This window comes from Bubalus kerabau, chromosome 20, assembly GCF_029407905.1.
Source record: "Bubalus kerabau isolate K-KA32 ecotype Philippines breed swamp buffalo chromosome 20, PCC_UOA_SB_1v2, whole genome shotgun sequence".
In the NCBI taxonomy this organism is placed as follows: Eukaryota; Metazoa; Chordata; class Mammalia; order Artiodactyla; family Bovidae; genus Bubalus; species Bubalus kerabau.
The window spans coordinates 16,276,412-16,295,950 of record NC_073643.1 but is presented as its reverse complement, the minus strand read 5'-3'; the positions used below and the strand labels follow the sequence as shown (position 1 = coordinate 16,295,950).

The 19,539-nt window shown below is 46.0% G+C and overlaps 1 protein-coding gene across 1 annotated transcript; it reads left to right on the top strand.

The window, feature by feature from the left end:
• The first annotated feature begins 11,663 nt into the window (after positions 1-11,663).
• On the top strand, positions 11,664-17,295 carry CCK (cholecystokinin). Its single transcript, XM_055557509.1, has 3 exons — positions 11,664-11,754; positions 12,805-13,020; positions 16,891-17,295. The coding sequence occupies exons 2-3, from the start codon at positions 12,807-12,809 to the stop codon at positions 17,022-17,024; spliced, it is 348 nt and encodes a 115-aa protein (XP_055413484.1). The 5' UTR covers positions 11,664-11,754; positions 12,805-12,806; the 3' UTR covers positions 17,025-17,295.
• The last annotated feature ends 2,244 nt before the right edge of the window (positions 17,296-19,539 follow it).

Sequence of the window (19,539 nt, the reverse complement as noted above, 5' to 3'; positions counted from 1 at the left end):
AACCATCCTTTGCTGCATGAACTGACTTTAGTTGAGGCTTAACAGGAGCAAAGCAGGGATTTAAACTCAAGATCATCTGACACTGAAGTCTAATGACTCAAAGAATGTCCTCCCCAAACTCCCCAGCCTCTCCATTCAAATCCCTTCTGAGTATAACCTGCCATCTCAATGAAATACTGTGCTCCCTCCAAGGCCCTGTCTGAGAAGGTGAGGATTGATGCTAAATTCACACCTCTGATTGCACAGCAATCCTATAGCTGGCAGTAAGTGTCCTATTCCAGAGAATGAGGAGAAGCCCAGCTCATAACCCATTTCCCAAACACAACAGGCTTGGTCCATACCTGGTTTGCCACCATCCCCTAGAGTGAAGATGGCCAGCTTTCCAGTTCTCATAAGTCCTTGCACTTACGTTAGCCTTAAAGGGGGGATGAGAACATGCCCCCAGGTATTCTTGGACCACATTGGGCTCCAAGTGGGAAAGGCAATTGTAAATTTCAGTTAACCAAGAAGGAGAGAATTCAGACTTAAGATGGGGGACTCCTGGCCAGACAAATATTTTTCTTTAGATGCCCTTATTCTGGTTTGACCTCAGATCTTATCCAGGCAGAGGATAGATGCAGGTGGGGAAACTGTGGAGTTAAGGGGATGGGGAGGTCATTGTCAGAAAAAGCTAGTTTGGGTTGATTTGTTATGTAGCAATTGACTTCAGAAGGAAGGGAAGGAGTAGGGAGGAGGGTTAGACTCAGAGGTTATGAGAATGGCCCAGGTAGGAGCCCATGAGAACCTGAGAGAGAAAAACAATCACCTTTGATTTGACCCAGAAAACTCAGAGCCACTAAATTACCCTGACAGACACACAAATAATCCAGCAGCTAGAAATTCTGCCACCAAAATCTTCCAGATTCAGAACCTCCCCTGTGCTCCCAATGCAGGTGACCTGGATTCGATCTCTGACCAGGGAACTAGATCCCACATGTTGCAACTAAGAGTTCGCATGCTGCAACTAAAGACCCCCATTGTGGTTGTTTAGTCATGTCCATCTCTTTGCAACCCCTCTACAGCCCTCCAGACCCCTCTGTCCATGGGATTTCCCAGGCAAGAATATTGGAGTGGGTTGTCATTTCCTTCTCCAGGGGCTCTTTCCCACCTAGGGATCAAACTAGCATCTCCTGAGGCTCCTATATTGGCAGGTGGATTCTTTACTACTAAGCCACCTGAGAAACCCTACAGATGTAGACCCAAAGCAAAGGTTTTGAGGGTCAGTAGTTAATTTTGGGAGATGACCCCAGGAACCACAGGGATGGAAATAAGGAAGTGAGACAGGGCAGGGAAGACACGCAGTAAAGGTTGCATTACTGAGCATTACACCACCAAAGGCCATTACGACTGAACTGTGCTGGGAACCTGTGAAGCCGGCGTGAAACACGGCTCAGTATCAGAGAGCTGGGGAATATGGTCACTACTTCCTGCCAGTTGCTGGTTGAGGGCTGCTCCTCTGGGCAGTCATTCCTTAGCCCTTGAAGCAGGCTCCCCTTGATCAGAGAGGACATTCTGACAAAAAGTCACAAGGGCTGGGAGCTGGAAGTCAGAACAACCTACATAGGAAAAGTAAGTGCTAAACAGAGTCGGGCAAGGCACCCTTGGCATCTGATAAAGTAGCTACAGTAACACGTGAGAGCCTGGTCCATGAAGGCAAGTTCTTTCCAATCACAGTGCTGATCACCTGGGCCTTTTTAAAGCAAGAAAGCAAATTTTTATGGGCAGAAGAAAAAGAAACACAACCATTGCCAAGAAACCAGCAGCATTTCTCTAGGCAAATCCTTGAGACCCATCTGTACCTTTCCAAGGAGAGCAGATTGCCTTGTGAGTTCTAGGGTTTTGGCTGGTAACAAACCCAGCTCCTCGCCTCTGATTTCCCAGCTGTGTGTACAGCACAGGCGAATGCCTTTAGCAGCCTGGCAACGCTTGTAGCAATTAGGATCGCCAAGAAATAGCTACGCGTTCACTCCTGCTCTCTGAATCCATGATTTTCCATTAAAATTAGCATATTGTTATGCAAGGGGTCGTCCCCAGGGAGCCCCAAACAACCCTCCTAAAACGTGAAGGTTTCAGTGGACTTGAGCCTTGAATGCTGTTCTCTGTCCGCTTTGACATCAGTGGAGCCACTGTTCTCAGAAAAGAGAATGAGTGATAAAACTCCAGAGCCTTGGATCTGGAAAAATCCCAAGACATCTTTCACTTCTGCTTTCTCCATCCCCAAGGACTATCTCCTCCCCAGTATCCCATTCTGATATCAATATTTTTGTTCCAAGAATTGCTGATTGTGGAAAAGGGCTGGAGATGCCAGTCTCCTCATCCCCAAGCCCTCGCCTCACACAGCTAAGGTTTATCCCATTGAGGGTTTACATCCTTCTAAGAAGTGGTTCTTCGCCAACTTGGATTCTTGTGCAAATGTAGGGTCATGAGACTGAAGTGGCTTGCTCTGCATGATACAAACAGTGGGTGTGAGACCTGAGACTGAGATCTAATATCATTTTCACTACAAAGTTCCCAGGGTCAGAGAAGAAAGGAAAAAGTCCCTGCCATGACAAAGAGGACAGGTTGCTTGAACATTTCCCCAGGTCAAAGTATTTGTACCTACAGGTGCCTATGTTCCCCAAAGAACAAGAACAAAATAGGGAGATTTGTGTGTCTTTACAGTTCGAAAAGGTAACGGGGGTCTTTCCTGAGGTTTGCATTTAGGGGCTGCAAGAGCTGCTGTTAATGCTTCACCTGATATAACCTCCACCCTCCGAATTCACCTGCAGCTACGGGGGGCACTTCCTGTATCCACTGATGGCTTTCCAGGCCGAATACCTGCATCTCTCTTCTCTGCCCGTTAGGGCTTCCTCTTTTCCACCTGCCAGGGTAACCCTCAAACAACAGGATATGGGAGTCATGGATAAATGGTCCAGTGGAAAATTCTGAAGTGTTTCTTATACAGTCCTCTGAACCCCAGTTGCCCCCAGCAGTAGCCTGTTCTTTAACCCACGTTGTAATCAGCTACTCTCTCTTTCTTGTCTTCTCAGTTCAGATGCCTGGAATGGCCCAGCCCAAACACACCACCTGCATGTGGACTTGGTCCCAGGGTCTGTTTGCAGGGAGACCCAAACTAAGGGACCCCAAATATAAGGCAACATTCTTGACTGAAGATTGAGCCTCATTTTCCTCCCCACCTCAAGCTCTGGAAACTTACATAAGTAAACCAGCCTGGCAGCTACCGTCATATTCTTACTCCTCTATGTCCTCAGTGCCCCTGGACCCAGCGCCCTGATGCTCCCCACTCAGCTGGAGGCCTGTCTGTTGCCAGCATCTCTGGGGAAGTCTCAGAATCTGGTAAACAAACTCCTTCCTTCACTTGACATCATGGGTGCTAGGAAAATCTAGGCATGAATCCTTCATTTCCGGGCTGCCAATTTCTGCATATGCTGCAGCTTTGTGCCATTCCTTAAGGACTGGATGTTGTGAAAAATCTAAGCATAACTTTTACTTTCATGGTAAAAAAAAAAACCCTGCTGCTTTTTAGCACACAATGATTTTCTCTCTTCTTTTTGGCTCTCTTTCTTATCAACATGTCCTTCACACATTGCTCAGCATCATCCCTAGGCAAAGTAGCCCCAAACTTGCTGTTCCCAAAACCCTGAACCTCAAGATCACTTCAGCTGGCTCTGCCCACCTCTGCACTGAAACTTGGCAGCTCCCTTTCCATCCTCAGGTCTCAGGCTTGTCTGAGAGAAGCTAGTGCAGATGCAATGGTGTTGTCAGGCCCAAGGGTCAGCAGCATGGTGAGATGGAAGAAGAGCTGTGTATTCAGTGCTGTTTGTGCATCATCTCTCTTTTTTTTTGGCAACCATATCCTCACTCTCTGCCCTCTACACACTCCACCCCATCTTTCTGGAGTCCCTGCCTTCAATCCCTGCTCCCAGTGTTTCCCCAGATTCAGTTAGGAGAGCAAGAAACAGATGGAGCAGGATTAAGCCTTAAACATCCATGTTCTGAAGACTTGGATTCCCAACCCCATCTGATCTGCTCTGAAATCAAAGATATTTCACATTCTCCCTTTATTGGCCTAATATACCATGTATAGCACTTCCCTGTGGCTCAGATGGTACAGCATCTACCTGCAATGCAGGAGACCCAGGTTTGATTCCTGGGTTGGGAAGATCCCCTGGAGAAGGAAATGGCAACCCACTCCAGTACTCTTGCCTGAAAAACTCCATGGACTGTCACCTACCAGGCTCCTCAGGCGACAGTCCATGGAGTTGCAGAGAGTCGGACATGACTGATCGACTTCACTTCACCATGTATAAGTCTTATAACTCACCTCTATGTGTGTGCATGCGTGCTCAGCTGCTTAGTCGGCTCTTTGGGACCCCATAGACTGTAGCCCATCAGGTTCTGCTGTCCATGGGATTCCCCCAGCAAGAATATTGGAATGTGTTGCCGTGTCCTCCTCTAGGGGATCTTCCCGACCCAGGGCTCGAACCTGATTTGACAGGTGAATTCTTTACCACTGAGCCACCTGGGAAATCCATAATACACTTCTACACACAATATTTTTTTTTTTTTATTTTATTTTATTTTTAAACTTTACATAACTGTATTAGATTTGCCAAATATCAAAATGAATCCACCACAGGTTTACATGTGTTCCCCATCCTGAACCCTCCTCCCTCCTCCCTCCCCATTCCATCCCTCTGGGTCGTCCCAGTGCAAGATAATATAAAGTATATTCTCTAATATAAAAAGAAAGCCATTTAGAATACAATGATATGTATCTCGATATCTAAATGGTTAGGCACAGCTAACTAGAAGACAGTTGTCAGATGTTTATGTAAACTTAGAATGAAGAAGTTTGGATTTAAAATAAGCACCCCAGGATGCAACTGGATTTTACAGACATTTTCCCTTTACATTTGATAACTTGAAATAAAAGTTAAATAATATAAACACAGGATTTTGAGTGTGGGCCAATACATGGGCCAATAGAGGTGTGAACTCAAACATCACAAGCAACACTGGGGCTGGCAACATAAGTTTTCAGAATGGTGGCCGTTTACTCTTAAAATAAAAAACAAAACAAAGTACGATCCTTAGTGGATTTAACATTCTTGGAAAATTCAGTTCAGTTCAGTTCAGTTGCTCAGTCATGTCTGACTCTTTGCAACCCCATGAATTGCAGCACGCCAGGCCTCCCTGTCCATCATCAACTCCCGGAGTTCACTCAGACTCACGTCCATCGAGTCAGCGATGCCATCCAGCCATCTCATCCTCTGTCGTCCCCTTCTCCTCCCGCCCCCAATCCCTCCCAGAATCAGAGTTTTTCCAATGAGTCAGCTCTTCGCATGAGGTGGCCGAAGTACTGGAGTTTCAGCTTTAGCATCATTCCTTCCAAAGAAATCCCAGGGCTGATCTTCAGAATGGACTGGTTGGATCTCCCTGCAGTCCAAGGGACTCTCAAGAGTCTTCTCCAACACCACAGTTCAAAACCATCAATTCTTCAACGCTCAGCCTTCTTCACAGTCCAACTCTCACATCCATACATGATCACTGGAAAAACCATAGCCTTGACTAGATGGACCTTTGTTGGCAAAGTAATGTCTCTGCTTTTGAATATGCTATCGAGGTTGGTCATAACTTTCCTTCCAAAGAGTAAGCGTCTTTTAATTTCATGGCTGCAATCACTATCTGCAGTGATTTTGGAGCCCCAAAAAATAAAGTCTGACACTGTTTCCACTGTTTCCCCATCTATTTCTCATGAAGTGATGGGACTGGATGCCATGATCTTCGTTTTCTGAATGTTGAGCTTTAAGCCAACTTTTTCACTCTCCACTTTCACTTTCATCAAGAGGCTTTTTAGTTCCTCTTCACTTTCTGCCATAAGGGTGGTGTCATCTGCATATCAGAGGTTACTGATATTTCTCCCGGCAATCTTGATTCCAGCTTGTGATTCTTCCAGTCCAGCGTTTCTCATGATGTACTCTGCATATAAGTTAAATAAGCAGGATGACAATATACAGCCTTGACGTACTCCTTTTCCTATTTGGAACCAGTCTGTTGTTCCATGTCCAGTTCTAACTGTTGCTTCCTGATCTGCATAGACGTTTCTCAAGAGGCAGGTCAGGTGGTCTGGTATTACCATCTCCTTCAGAATTTTCCACAATTTATTGTGATCCACACAATCAAAGGCTTTGGCATAGTCAACAAAGCAGAAGTAGATGTTTTTCTGGAACTCTCTTGCTTTTTCCATGATCCAGCAGATGTTGGCAATTTGATCTCTGGTTCCTCTGCCTTTTCTAAAACCAGCTTGAACATCTGGAAGTTCACGGTTCATGTATTGCTGAAGCCTGGCTTGGAGAATTTTGAGTATTACTTTACTAGCATGTGAGATGAGTGCAATTGTGCGGTAGTTTGAGCATTCTTTGGTATTGCCTTTCTTTGGGATTGGAATGCAAACTGACCTTTTCCAGTCCTGTGGCTACTGCTGAGTTTTCCAAATTTGCTGGCATATTGAGTGCAGCACTTTCACAGCATCATCTTTCAGGATTTGAAATAGCTCAACTGGAATCCCATCACCTCTACTAGCTTTGTTCGTAGTGGTGCTTTCTAAGGCCCACTTGACTTCACATTCCAGGATGTCTGGCTCTAGGTCAGTGATCACACCATCGTGATTATCTGGGTCGTGAAAAATCTTTTTTGTACAGTTCTTCTGTGTGTTCTTGCCACCTCTTCTTAATATCAGTGGAAAAGTTAAGTTATGTTAAAACTGTGGCAAAATGCTTTTTACTTAAGTTACATGAAATTAGTTTCTAGTCTTGAATAACTAGAGACAAGCTTTTCACACATGTGAATACCCAGGGGGTCATCCCACATTATGTACTTGTCCATCTAGCAGGTGGCCAGACACTGCCTTCTGGCACCCTCCCACCAAATGCCAGCAGGCACCACTTGTTATTTTGCTCACCCCAAAATTCTTCATAAATGTCCAAAATGTCACCTAGAGAGCAGTTCAGTCACACTGAGAAGTATCACCCACCCTTTGCCCTCTACACACATAGGCCACAGATTTATTCTTTGGTGACCCAAAGATTAAACTCAGTGGTTTAGTAGGGTCAGCTCTCTACCACCTCAGAATTAATGTTCTCCGGTAGTGAGCTTAGCTGGGGAGCTGGCCAAGCATCTAGAGCTGAAGCATTAATAAACAAGAAAAGATATATATGCTGTCTTTGACAGCTGGGAACCATTGCTTGAAGGGTAACTTGGCAATATTTATCAAAATTTTAAGTCTACACACTCTTTCAGCAACTCCACTTCTAGAAACCTGTGCATGAGCAGTATGATATATATTCAAGGAGCCTCAGTTATAATTAGAACATATTGGAAACTATTTAACTTTTTATCAGTAGGGCACTGGTTAGATGAATTAAGACACATCCATCCATTGGAGTTTCTATAGACACTGAGGTAGAATTATGCCAATAGTACAAAGCGACCTCTAATACATATCTTAAATGAAAAAACCAAAGCAGAGAACATTGTATATTATGTGCTTCCAAGTGGAAATTATTTGTGTGTGTGTTTGACACATTTGATTTGCTTGTATGTTCATGGATTCTCTGTGGAAGAATTCGCTAGAAACTAGAAGCACTCCTTGCCTCTGGGGAAAAACAGGGATGAGCTGGAGACTTCATTTTAACTACATACCCTTTTCTACCTTTAAATTAATAAATTTAATTTAAATTAATAAATTTTTGAATTATGTGCCCTTAGGCCTATTATTGAATTTAATAACCACTTGAATTGATAAAACTAAGAACCTTCCCTGATAAGGCTGTCCAGCAACAGCCGTGTCCTCTGGCATTAATTTAAAGGAGGGGAATTAATTTAAAGGAGCAACCAGGGTGGTAGGTAGGACATGTCTCCGCTGGAGGCTGGGATGTTGCAGGGACATATGCTTGTCCTTTGCTGTGAGAGGCCCCTCTTCAGAGGGAATCTGTATCAGTAGGACCACAAAGATTTCAGACTTCCCCTGAAAGAACTTAAGTCTCCCTGTTTGTTAACTTTTCCCAGTTATGGACAATAGAGGCTGCTCTTAATACTTCTACAAAGGAAAGTGACACTAAAGACAAATCTGAAGACACTGGTGGATGGTCTCCCTGACAACTGCCATTCCTGCTGGCTTTTCAGGATTGGTTTGAAAAGCAAAGGCTCATTCTGCATGTGAGGATCATGGGCTGGCTGCTGACCTCTCCTCTTTCCTGTCACTTATTCAGGAGATGACCTTTCATTTCTGGTGACTCTTACATCCCTGGCTAAAAGAGATTGTGTTAAAAACAATTCCTATGGTTATTTGGGAGCCCAAAACCCAGGCAGAGGCCAACAAATGGGTTTTTCACTTACTACTATACACCTAGTCAATCCAGTCAACTGAACTAAGAGTTGTTTCCTTGGTGGACATGTATTGATCACTTAGCATGTGTCCAGGATAATCCTTGTATTGGGTGAGTAAATCATGGTTCCTATCCTCTGGCATGTTGGCAGATAAGATGTTGAAAGAGATAAAGAGTTCAGTCAACAAATATTTATTCAGGAGCTGTTGTCCTTCTAGGCTTGGGGGTGCTGGTTATGAGATGTGTCCCTTGGGTTATCTCACAGAGACCTCAGTGGGATTGAGTCCACAACAGTATCCCCCTCATTAACATGCACTTGATTTCCTTCTCTCTCTTCCCTGCTCCCTTACTCCTACTTCCTTGAGATCACTCCCAAGTAATCTCCCTGCACCCAGGTTGTCTCAGCCTTGCTTTTGTGAGCACCTCATCTTAAGAGATTCTGAGGGAACTCATCATTAGTAAGAGGAAATGGTTCACCACCACAGCTCCTTCTTTCTTTTCTGCTAAATTGCTCCATATAATGGCAGATGATATTGGCTATGTGGGCCTTTGGAAAATTCCAGGACAAATAATGGCATTTCCAATACAAGTTCAAGAGAAAAAAAAAGAAATTCAAGATCCCAAACACAAGACTTCAAGCACATTTCTAATCACAGCAAACAATCTCCTAACCTCCTTTAAATGGAGATCACTGTAACAAGTTTAAATTCCATGAAAAATAAAGTAGGAGGCTCTAGTGTGTTCCTGGAAATTTCACTCAGTTTTCTACAAACGAAAAATGGATATATGTCTTTGAGATACTTCCCATGGCTTTAAAAAAAATCCTGCATGGAAACTATCACATCCCTGTCTCAAGGGCTGCTTTGGGGGGGATCCCTCTCCAACTCTGAATGGGATCTCAGTTAAATTATTTTCAGCACAATTAGATGGAAATTTGCAGATTCCAAATCAGAAAACAGTTACAGGTTTTCACTCACCTCTGCTGTCTACAGTGACACATCTGGATGTGGTTCCCACCCTTTCCATTTCCTGGATGAAAGTAGAGACCTTTCACATCATGTGGCATTTATTTTCTGTCTCTCTGACTAGAATGGAAGCACCACGAATACAGGCATTTTGCCTGTTTTGCTCCCTATTGTGTCCCAATAGTGTCTGATAGACAGTTGGTGTCCTTGGTAGGATTATGCTGAAATTAGACAAAACCTTAGGGGCACGTGATTTATTAGGGAGATGATCCCAGATACCAGACTTGAGAAAATGAGAATACAGGAGCAAAAGCGTTCAATAAATATTAACTAAATGGATGGAGGGGAGGGAGTTCAGTAACTGGCTTAGGAAATTCTGTAGCAGTGGTTCTCAAAGTGTGGTCAGGGGACCATCACCACCAGCAGTAGCCTTAGGGAAATCATCAGAAATGCAGGTTTCTGGGCCCCATCTCAGACCTACTGAATCAGAAACTCTGGGAGATGTTTGAGCAAGCCTCTTGGTGATTATGCTCCATAACAACTTCACGTTCTCAGACATGCCTTAACCACAGTCACAAATAAAACTAGTTTCACCAAGTGAACTACACAGTAGCCTCCTGGGAAAACCACTGGGAAACATCTAACCTGAAACTGTTTCAAAAATGTTGCCTTTAGATTGCAGAAATGCAGCAGCCTCTAGGTGATGGCACCCCACTCCAGTACTCTTGCCTGGAAAATCCCATGGACGGAGGAGCCTGGTAGGCTGCAGTCCATGGGGTCGCGAAGAGTCGGACACGACTGAGCGACTTCACTTTCACTTTTCACTTTCCTGCATTGGAGAAGGAAATGGCAACCCACTCCAGTGTTCTTGCCTGGAGAATCCCAGGAACGGGGGAGCCTGGTGGGCTGCCGTCTATGGGGTCACACAGAGTCGGACACGACAGAAGCGACTTAGCAGCAGCAGAAGCTAGAGTTTAGAAAAGGGACAGCAACCAGAGGCATCTCCCCACTAAGCATCCCAGGCTCCCCACCCACCTCAACACCACAATCCCACCATCCCAGGAGCTGAGTACAGATTCTGATTTGAAAGAATCAGGTCCAAATCTTTCTTCAGGAAGGAAAAGCGGGGAGGGGCGGGTGGCTACCCTCAAGTCTCAGGCTGGAACGTCTCAGTCCGCTGAGGCTCCAGGAACTGGGGAGAAGCCTTGGCCAGTTGCTGCTTCTGTTGGCTCCCCCGGTTGCTGAAATGGGGTTGTCGGTAATTTTGCAGCACCGGGAGAACTGGAGCACTAACTAGATGACTCTAACCCAAACGGCTTCAGGGCGGAGGTGGGTGTAGACCCCTGTGGCGCACTGGCCAGGGGCGCGACCCCACAGGGAAGGGCGCACAGCTGCCGCGGCGCCTCCCTTGTCCCCACTAGTTGGGTGAGTGACAAGAGCGAGGTCTTTATTTCAAAGACGGCGGGGACCGGCTCACGTGTGAGAGCTGGGGAAGATGGGACTGGCGGATGCCGATGCCAGAGGGGAACGGCGATTGGGGGGCTTTGGGGGACACTCGCTGGCGCCGCTTGGCGACAGGAACTGAGGGCGCCGCGGGCGGGACGTAGCTCCGCTTGGAAGAAAACACAGCCCTTTCCCAAACTCCGGGCAAAGCCCAATAGACTCATCCTCCTTTTACAGCTACGTAAAGCAGGGTCCGTGACGCCCGCAGCCAGCCGTGGAGGAGCCCTTTCGCTGACCCAGGGACCCTTGCCCTCGGGATCCTGGGATCAAGGGGCTGAGAACAAAGTTAAAAGACCAGAGCAGAGCAGCCTGGGACGCTCCAAGAGGGGCCGACACTGCCACCATCTCAGAATTACACTTTGCTGACACCCAGCACTGTCCAGTGCCACTCCATCCTATCCTGGGTTTCTTTTCCGGCGCCTCTGGTCCCCAAAGCGAACTACAGGCGCGCGGGCAGCTTCTCCATCCCGCAGGAGAGTCCCATTCCTAGGTCTCCCATCCTGAAGACGGGGAGCTTCGCGCTGGAATGGGCAAGGGAGAAGGGGGTGCACGGAGCTGGGGGAGGAAGTCCCCCCGACCGAGACGCGGCTGACGCCACCCACCCCGCCACCCACCCGGCTCCACATGGCCACTGCCCCCTCTCTCCCAGCAGCCACCTCAATCTATTGTCGCCCCGGCGGCCGCCCTCGGAGCACGTGCCGCTACCCCTCTGCGTCAGTACTGGGTAAACAGATAACTGGCCAACGACTCAGGCGGGGCTATTTAAGAGGCAGCCTCCTGCCCGCCTACCTTGAACTTGGCTCAGCTCCCCCGCTGCTCTGGCTGGAACGCGAAGCCGGCTGCGTCCTATTCCGAAGGTAGGTTCCCGGCTCTCGGGGATCCAAGTGTCCTCGAAGAATGGGTCTTCACTTCTGTTCCCCTTCCATTTCATTTTACCGTTTTCTGTTTCTTCTTTCCGACAGCTCGAAAGACACTTCTCCAAGTCACAAAGGACAGTGCGGGCTGGCTGGGTAGGGCTGGTTTACAGACTTCTACTCGCTTGCTTTGTTCTCCAGCGCAGGCAACGCTGGAGCATCTATTTGCTTGGGTTAGCGGGCAAATTGCGATTCGCTAGATGTTACTATACAGCGGTCCAGTGTACTTTGCAATCTTTTCATATAAACTACCGAGAGGTTTTTAATTTAAATTCATTTTCTGAATACTGCGGGGAAACTCAAGGTTTGGGGGATAGAACCATCCCAGTGTTTTATCTGCGCGGATCTAAAACGCAGCGGTGCTTGGCGGACGCCGGAGGACTGAGCGCAGATTTCTGATTATTTTAAAACCCTGCCTGTTTTACATAGTTGTTCATTGCCAATTCCCATTCGCACCTTGAGGAAACTTGAAAAATACGGCTTTTATGTATTGGTCTCATATTTTAAACCGTGCTTCTCAGTTTTTCACCATTTATTTCCCTATTTGAAGCGTCTGAGCTCTCTGGTAAGGTGCCTCTTTTCTTCAAGGCTCTAATTTTTCCTACGGAGTAGTCCCTTTCGGATAATTTTCACCTGTCTTTAATCTCTTGTTTTTCCAGTTAGGAGAAGAGAGACGACGCTGTAACACTTCCTCAAATTAAAGGAAAACAGAAGACATTTCTTCTGCTAAACAGGGCAGAGGACAGGGTCTCTCTCCGTCCCCCACACCACTCCCGGGCCCCGACTGCGGTTCACCCCAAAGAGAAACGCGGTGCGCCCGAACGCGCATGCTGGGGTCACCGGCTCCCAAATGCTGGCACCTGCCTAGCGGATCCGGAGCCCCGCGCCTTTGGGCTGAGCCCCCTTCTCTGTACCTTGGGTGTCCGACCCTCCTCAAGAGCCCACGGATGCCCCACCTTTTCGTTCACGTCCCCTTCCCTCTGCTCCCCGCAGCCATGAACCGCGGCCTGTGCCTGTGCTTGCTGATGGCGGTCCTGGCGGCGGGCGCCCTGGCGCAGCCGATGCCTCACGCGGACCCCACGGGCCCTCGGGCGCAGCAGGCGGAGGAGGCACCCCGGAGGCAGCTGAGCGCGGTGCCGAGGGTGGACGACGAGCCCCGAGCACACCTGGGCGCGCTGCTGGCCAGGTACATCCAGCAGGCTCGGAAAGGTAAGCAGGCTGTCCCTCCCTTCTGCCTCCAGGCCTGACCCTCTTCTCTACCATCGGGCTGGTGAAGGCGGGTGACTCCTGGGGAGCCAGGGGGTACCTGGGCAACAGGATAAGGTGAAAGGTTTTTCACTTTCTTTTCTCTGATTCTGCTTGCCCCAGACAGTGCAGTTTTCTGTACCTCCTTTGTAGCAAACTGAGAGGGAAGGGGCAGGACTTAATTTAGTAAGAGAAAGCTTTCTTTAAACTAATTTTTGGCACTGTGTTGCTGTTTAGGTTCAACATATTGTAAAGATATTAAAAGATGATTACTGAGCAAATTACTAACTCAGAAAGAGTTTGCAGGTCCACTAAACACCCTCTGCTGTAAATTTAAAGGACCCAGGAGCTGCCCAGCTACTGCATTTGGAAACCCTGTAGCAGACAATGGTCAGCGCTAAGAATACTTGAGAGCTGACAGCAACAGTCTAAGAAGTGACCATGTGTCGATTTTCATGGAAGTATGTAACAGGAAGAAAGAATCAGGAGCAGTTTTGAGTCCTCTTTTAGCAGTGGTTTAAGATGATGGCCCAGCAAGAGATGTGTTTATTTTCACTTTGCTGTTGGAGACACAGACCCAGCTGCTGCAGGAGCTGTCACACTTTCCTCAGCATCAGAGTCTTTCTCTAGGAATAAAGTAATTCAGCAGCTCAGTAGCTGAGTGGCATATGGACAGCCCTGTCCCTTTCTGGGGCCTGACTGTCTCATCTGTAAGGAGGGCATGAGGTGGGGTTCGCCTTAGCTCCTTCTAGCTCTTTGTGAGATTCAGAGGGAGGCTTGTTCATCTCTAGGGTCCTTGGAAATCATGATTTGAACTGGGACAGATTTTTTTTCCTATCAACTTTATCTAAAGTGACACTAATGGAGAAGCCGTGTTTTAAACTGGACCAATATGGCTGGATGAAAAACCAGTAAATGCTGCTGGGAGAGGTGGGAGGTGGGCTCCTTTCCCACAAGGCTCTCTTAACGTTAACTGCTGGGGTTCCGGGGCCCGGATTTGAACTTTAACTTGTGGCTTGATAAAATGGGGAGAAAATAAAGGGTTTGGCTCTCCAGAGTCTCCTACAATTCCATAGGAAGGTGAGAAGGGACCTTTTTGACCAGGGCAATTCAGAAGGGAAAAAAAATAGAAGATGATGCATTACATTTCATCCTCTTATTGGGGGATTGTCCCAACTACCATCTTCTCTTTTGCTTTCCTCCTAATTATATTGAAAGATGTGGAAATATTAGACAGATGACAGAGAATGTCTGAAAATTTGGAGGTTCCTGCTGACTGTCTGTCTGAAAGTAGTTTAAAATCTGTCCTTGGATATAGGTTGAATATCCTAGGTTTTCTGTTGACCATAATCTGGAAGCCCCTTCCTACCTTCAGGAAAGATCCACCAGAAACAGTTCTGGGAAAGAAGCCAGTTACCAAATGATTTCCCCAGAACTGACACTTCACAGTGACTTTATACCACAACTCTTAGCTGGAAGGGCCTTCCTGCTGTCTTTTCTCAGCCCTTTGCCTTTAGCCTGCAGTGACAAACAAACCCATATGGGAAGAATCGTCACTTGAAACTTTAGCTGCCAACACCAAGGATCAGTGCTAGCTGGAAAAAAAAATCATTCTCTTCTATTTGACAAATATGAACTAGAAATAAGTATCTCCATCTATACAATTTCTTTGTTTTATACATTTTGAGATCGCAGTGAATATTTACTCAACTGTAGTATATGCCATGCTTAAAGATTCTAAACAAGATAATGCACCCTTTGGGGAGAGCTCAAGAATTTATCATTAAGAATTGTCTATGGAGATGTCAGTGATCTGAAGAGAAGGAATTCTAGTAGTGTACACCTGCCCCAAGCCCAGCACAGTCCAGTGCTCCATCTGTGTTGTTTCTCTTTGTCCTCACAATAACCCTGTGCAGTAGGGTCTCATTGTGTCAGTGTGGAAGCTGGGATTCTGGAAGATTGCGTGCCTAGATGGGTAGCACATCTCAGCAGCATAAGGGCTGGGAATTTACTCAAGTCCTGCCCTCTCCAGAGGGTCTGGAAGCCATTCAGCTTCCCAGCTGTACTGCTCATTACAAGTTTTAAAGTTTCAAGGAGCTAGGCCCTTCAATTGTGTGAGTTGGTTGTAAGTGCCTGCTCTGTGTACGCAATGGGGAAGCGAGTGAGGACTCTGGTAAATGCACAGAACCATGTGTGCAGTGGGGAAATTCTGGGTGATACAGACACAGCTTCCATACTGTACACGATGCCCCCGACCAAAACCACGGAGGTTGCTGCTCACACTGAAGCTACCATGTTGCTTCCATTAGGTGGCATTTCCAGTGGTGCCCAGCCCTTGGAGGGGGCATTCAGCAGCAACAGGCAGGAGGACGAGGCATATTTTGGTGTGACTCTGTACAGATAACTGGGTCTGAGAGTTTTACTGAATGCAGGGACTAATAGTTCATCTGAAAGGTGTTGAACAGCAAAGGCTGATTTCCTCTGCATAGACTGGCAACCCCTGCAAAAGAACTGGAATGTGCTGGGGTGATGCTTAGTCCCAAGGCTGAGAAGTAATGGGGAGGGGAAAGAGAGGGGACAGGAAGAAAGTGTGGGGACATTGCTCCATAGGGTTGTTTCTGGTTTTAAATTTAGCTAGCTTTATTTGATTATCAGGATACCTGCTTCTGCAGTGTCATCAATAAATAAGCTGTGGTCCGACTTGATGCAGCTTGGGCAGCAGTTGGCAAGGTCAGCCTTGTACAGAAGGGCTCAATGCCAGCATTGCGAGCAGTGGGGACACAGTGGCCCCCAATATAATAGGAACCATCAAGTGAGCCTCTACCCCTCTGCTCTTGAAGCCACTTGCGCTTTGCCCAGTGAGATCCCTGAGGGACTGTTCTTGCCCCTTGGTTTGTACAACAGAAGGTATGATACTAATTTTATCCCCAGGATGCCAGTGTCTATGATCTGTGGGCCAGAACAGTCACATGCCTCATCATGGCCCTGCCCACTCAACATGAATCATACCTGGACTCCTGTTTCAAAGGACTCAACTCCTGTCCCCATGGGCCCATTTCAGGTTCAATGATTGCATGTTGGTCAAAATGGCTGAACTAAACTACCTCTGTTCTGCCCACCCTTCTTTGAGTGTTACTGAGATGCTAAGATTTTAATCTGCTGGTGTGCATTTTTCTCAATATAATTTTTTTTTTTTTTTAGAAAAAGAAGGTAGCTTTCAAATTAATAATTTTAAAACAGCATTTATCTAGCAGTGAGATTGGATTCCATTTTAGAAAAGCCATTCTAACATCAAAATATTGTCATCATATTACCTTGACAAGAGTCAGGTAGGCTCAGGGATATTAAGGGGTAAATTTTATTTTTTTGCCCTGTAGGATCTTTGTTCCCCAACCAGAGAATGAATCATGTCCCCTACCTTGAGAGCATGGAGCCTGACCCACTTGACCACCAGGAAAGACCCTTAAGGGGTAAACTTTAGAGATGGGTACTACTGGGGAAATCCTGCTACATAAGGGAAAACACCCAGAGCAGTAGGAAAACCTAGGCAGGTCTCAGCTATGAAAGGCGAGAATAAATTAATTAACCTAAATTCTTACAGATCGCAAACTACACCACAACTAGAAAATACTACCCTCTCTCCAGTTACACAGACATGGGTCTTTCTTTTCTCTTAGGTTTTGGCCCAGCAATCTCACTCTCTCGATAACTCTTTGATACATTTAAGAGGGTGTATGTTACATATTGCCCGGCCTTTTCTATTATTTGCCTTTACAATAGGAACTAGTGATGCTCTTAGATATAATTATCCTGTTTCCTTCCTCTCTGCCCCAGCTCCTTCTGGCCGAATGTCTGTGATTAAGAACCTGCAGAGCCTTGACCCCAGCCACAGGATAAGTGACCGGGACTACATGGGCTGGATGGATTTTGGCCGGCGCAGCGCTGAGGAGTTTGAATACACCTCCTAGAAGACCTGGCCTTCAGCAGTGTGATAGGAAGCAACCTCCTGACTCAAAGGAGGCAGAATAAGAAAACAATCACACTCATAACTCGTCTCTGACGTCTGACATTTAAAGTATCTATTTATTAAGTTTTCAATGTGAAAAATCTGTCTGTATCATTGTCCAACACAACCTCACACCTTGGCAGAAATGTACAAAAGGATGACAAAATGTTTTCCTTATCTGTGATCCCCGGTCTTAATGTGTTACAATGCTATTAAAGTGATTTTCTTCTGTTTTTCGTTCTCTGTGTCTACAAATGGCAAAAAGTCCTTTAGTCTTCAGAAAGTTCAAGGAGGGATTCCTGATGTATGGGACCAAAGTATGAATCCCTGCAGTCGATGATCAGAGAAAAGGGACCTGGGTTTTATTCCGCAAAGGCCCCAGGTGGCCTGATGCAATAGGAAGCCCCAAAGGAGACAGACGTTGGAAAGAAAGGTGGTTAATTCACTTTACAAGGAACACTGCATTTTGGTTCCATATCAGTTGGACACCATCCAGTGACAGTCTGGGAAGTAGATGGTAGTCTACGTGTTACTTTAGTTCTCAGTCTTTGATATGCCAATTAGGACCAGATCCGAGCATGCATGGCTTGAGGTTGAGGCCTGGAGTTCATGAATGACTATATGGGGTTGCCTTCCTGAGCTACTCTCTCTCTCTCTCTACAATCTCCCCAGAACTTTCCAGTTTCCTGGGACTCTCCTTTTCGGTCCTCCACCCAAAAACTTGGCTCTGGTTATCCTGTTCTGCTACACACTCTCATATTTGGGCCCATGTTTGAGTCTGAATAATGGAAGAACAGTGAGTGAAAAAAAGCAATAGGGGTTGATGAGACCCTCTTGAGATCATAACTCCTCCTATCTAAGAGCCAGTTGCCTCTTCCTCAGTTTTGGCCTTGGCCAGGCTCATGACTGACTGTTAACCACTGTGGCTATGTGTTTGCCAGGGGGGTGTGGCATGAAAGAGAAGAAAAGAAAAACAGGAAATATTTATGCTCTCTGGCAAAAGGGAATTAGGAATTCCCTTTTTTACTTCTTAAGCCAGAACTAAGGGATGTCTCCTGGAGATGGGTTTGCTGTGCCCCAGATTGCACTTTTAGTCCTAGGTTATGTTAAGTTCAAGAAAAGTCCCCTACACAGTCTTCCCAGGCCTGCTCCTGCATCCTCTTTGACTATCAGGATCTGGTAGTTTCTAATGCAACTCTAGGATCTTGATGAAATATTGTCTCAAGATGTGATGAAATTAAAAAAGCCAAGTCACTCATGCCATCAGGGTATTCTCTAAGATTGGGTGGCTTATTTTATTATCTTAATTCTGAATACTTTACTATAACTCCCAAGAGCCTTCTGGTTTGGAAAAATCTCAAGACAGCACAAGAGTTACTGACAAGTGGGATATTATATCTAATCAAGCTCCAAGACTAGCAACTTTTCTACCTTTTCGTTCCCATGGCTGACATGCTGGTCTGGGCACATAGAAGCAGGCAGAATTGGCAAGAGTTCAAGCCTTTCCTGCCCTGACACTTCGGGACTGTAGCCAGAGTGACTCACATTGTTTGATCTTTTTCCAAGTTCCATTCTGAAAAGGATTCAACTGCTCTCTTTATCACCTTGCCTGTACTGTTATAAGCCCTTGGCTGGCCCAACAACATGTATGGAAGCACACTTGTATGTCAGGCACTGTGCTGATGTGGCAGGTACAGCAACCAAGAGCTCCAGTGGGAGATTCACAAAATCACAGTACAGTGCTTCAGGAATTATGGCAGATACTAATAATATTCAAAGGCTGAGACAGAACAGAGCAGCAGAGCTGGATGAATTAAGGGGCAGGACAGCTGGGCAGCTGCCCTTGGAGCCAGTCTCAAAGGGACATCTAATCAACACGGCAGCAGATCAGGTGTCAGTGAATTTCTTTATACTTAGTAACTTAGTTAACTGAAGAAATGGGCATCCATTCCTCCCCTACAGAAGATTACAATGCCCTCAAGTGGACAGTTTTTTTTAAAAAAACCACTCTTGTGGTTGCCAGCTCCTCTTGTAGAAAGTCACACTGAAATCTGCAGAATTCAGGCCCACTTCTTTGCCAACCTGCTGGTTAACCCTCCCAGTCAGCTGAAGTTTCAAAACTGGATAATTCAGGGCTCTGGACTGTTTATTCTAAAAATGGGTGGTTTTTTTTAATCTTAATATTGGAACTTTTAATATGACTGCCAAAAGGCTCCAGGGTTTGGAAAATCACTCAATGAAACTGAAAAGGGAACAAGAGCCACTAACAAATTCTTTTTGTAGAATTAAACTCAAGGAAAAAAAGAAACTCTTAAATGTATTTTGAAGACAAGTTGGTAACTATGGTTACCTCTAATTAGTGAGCAGCTCATGCTTTCCAGATTTGAGTGGAGGAAAACTGAAATGAAAAACAATTCCAAATTAGTAAAAATTCTAAGTTCCATTGAGTGCATGTAATGTACTTTAGAAATGTAATT

What these genes read in the sequence shown, in the direction of transcription:
- CCK (XM_055557509.1), top strand. Translation starts at nt 12,807, where the DNA reads ATGAACCGCGGCCTGTGCCTGTGCTTGCTGATGGCGGTCCTGGCGGCG. An exon ending in CATCCAGCAGGCTCGGAAAG is followed by an intron (nt 13,021 to 16,890) that starts GTAAGCAGGCTG and finishes TCTCTGCCCCAG; the next exon opens with CTCCTTCTGGCCGAATGTCT.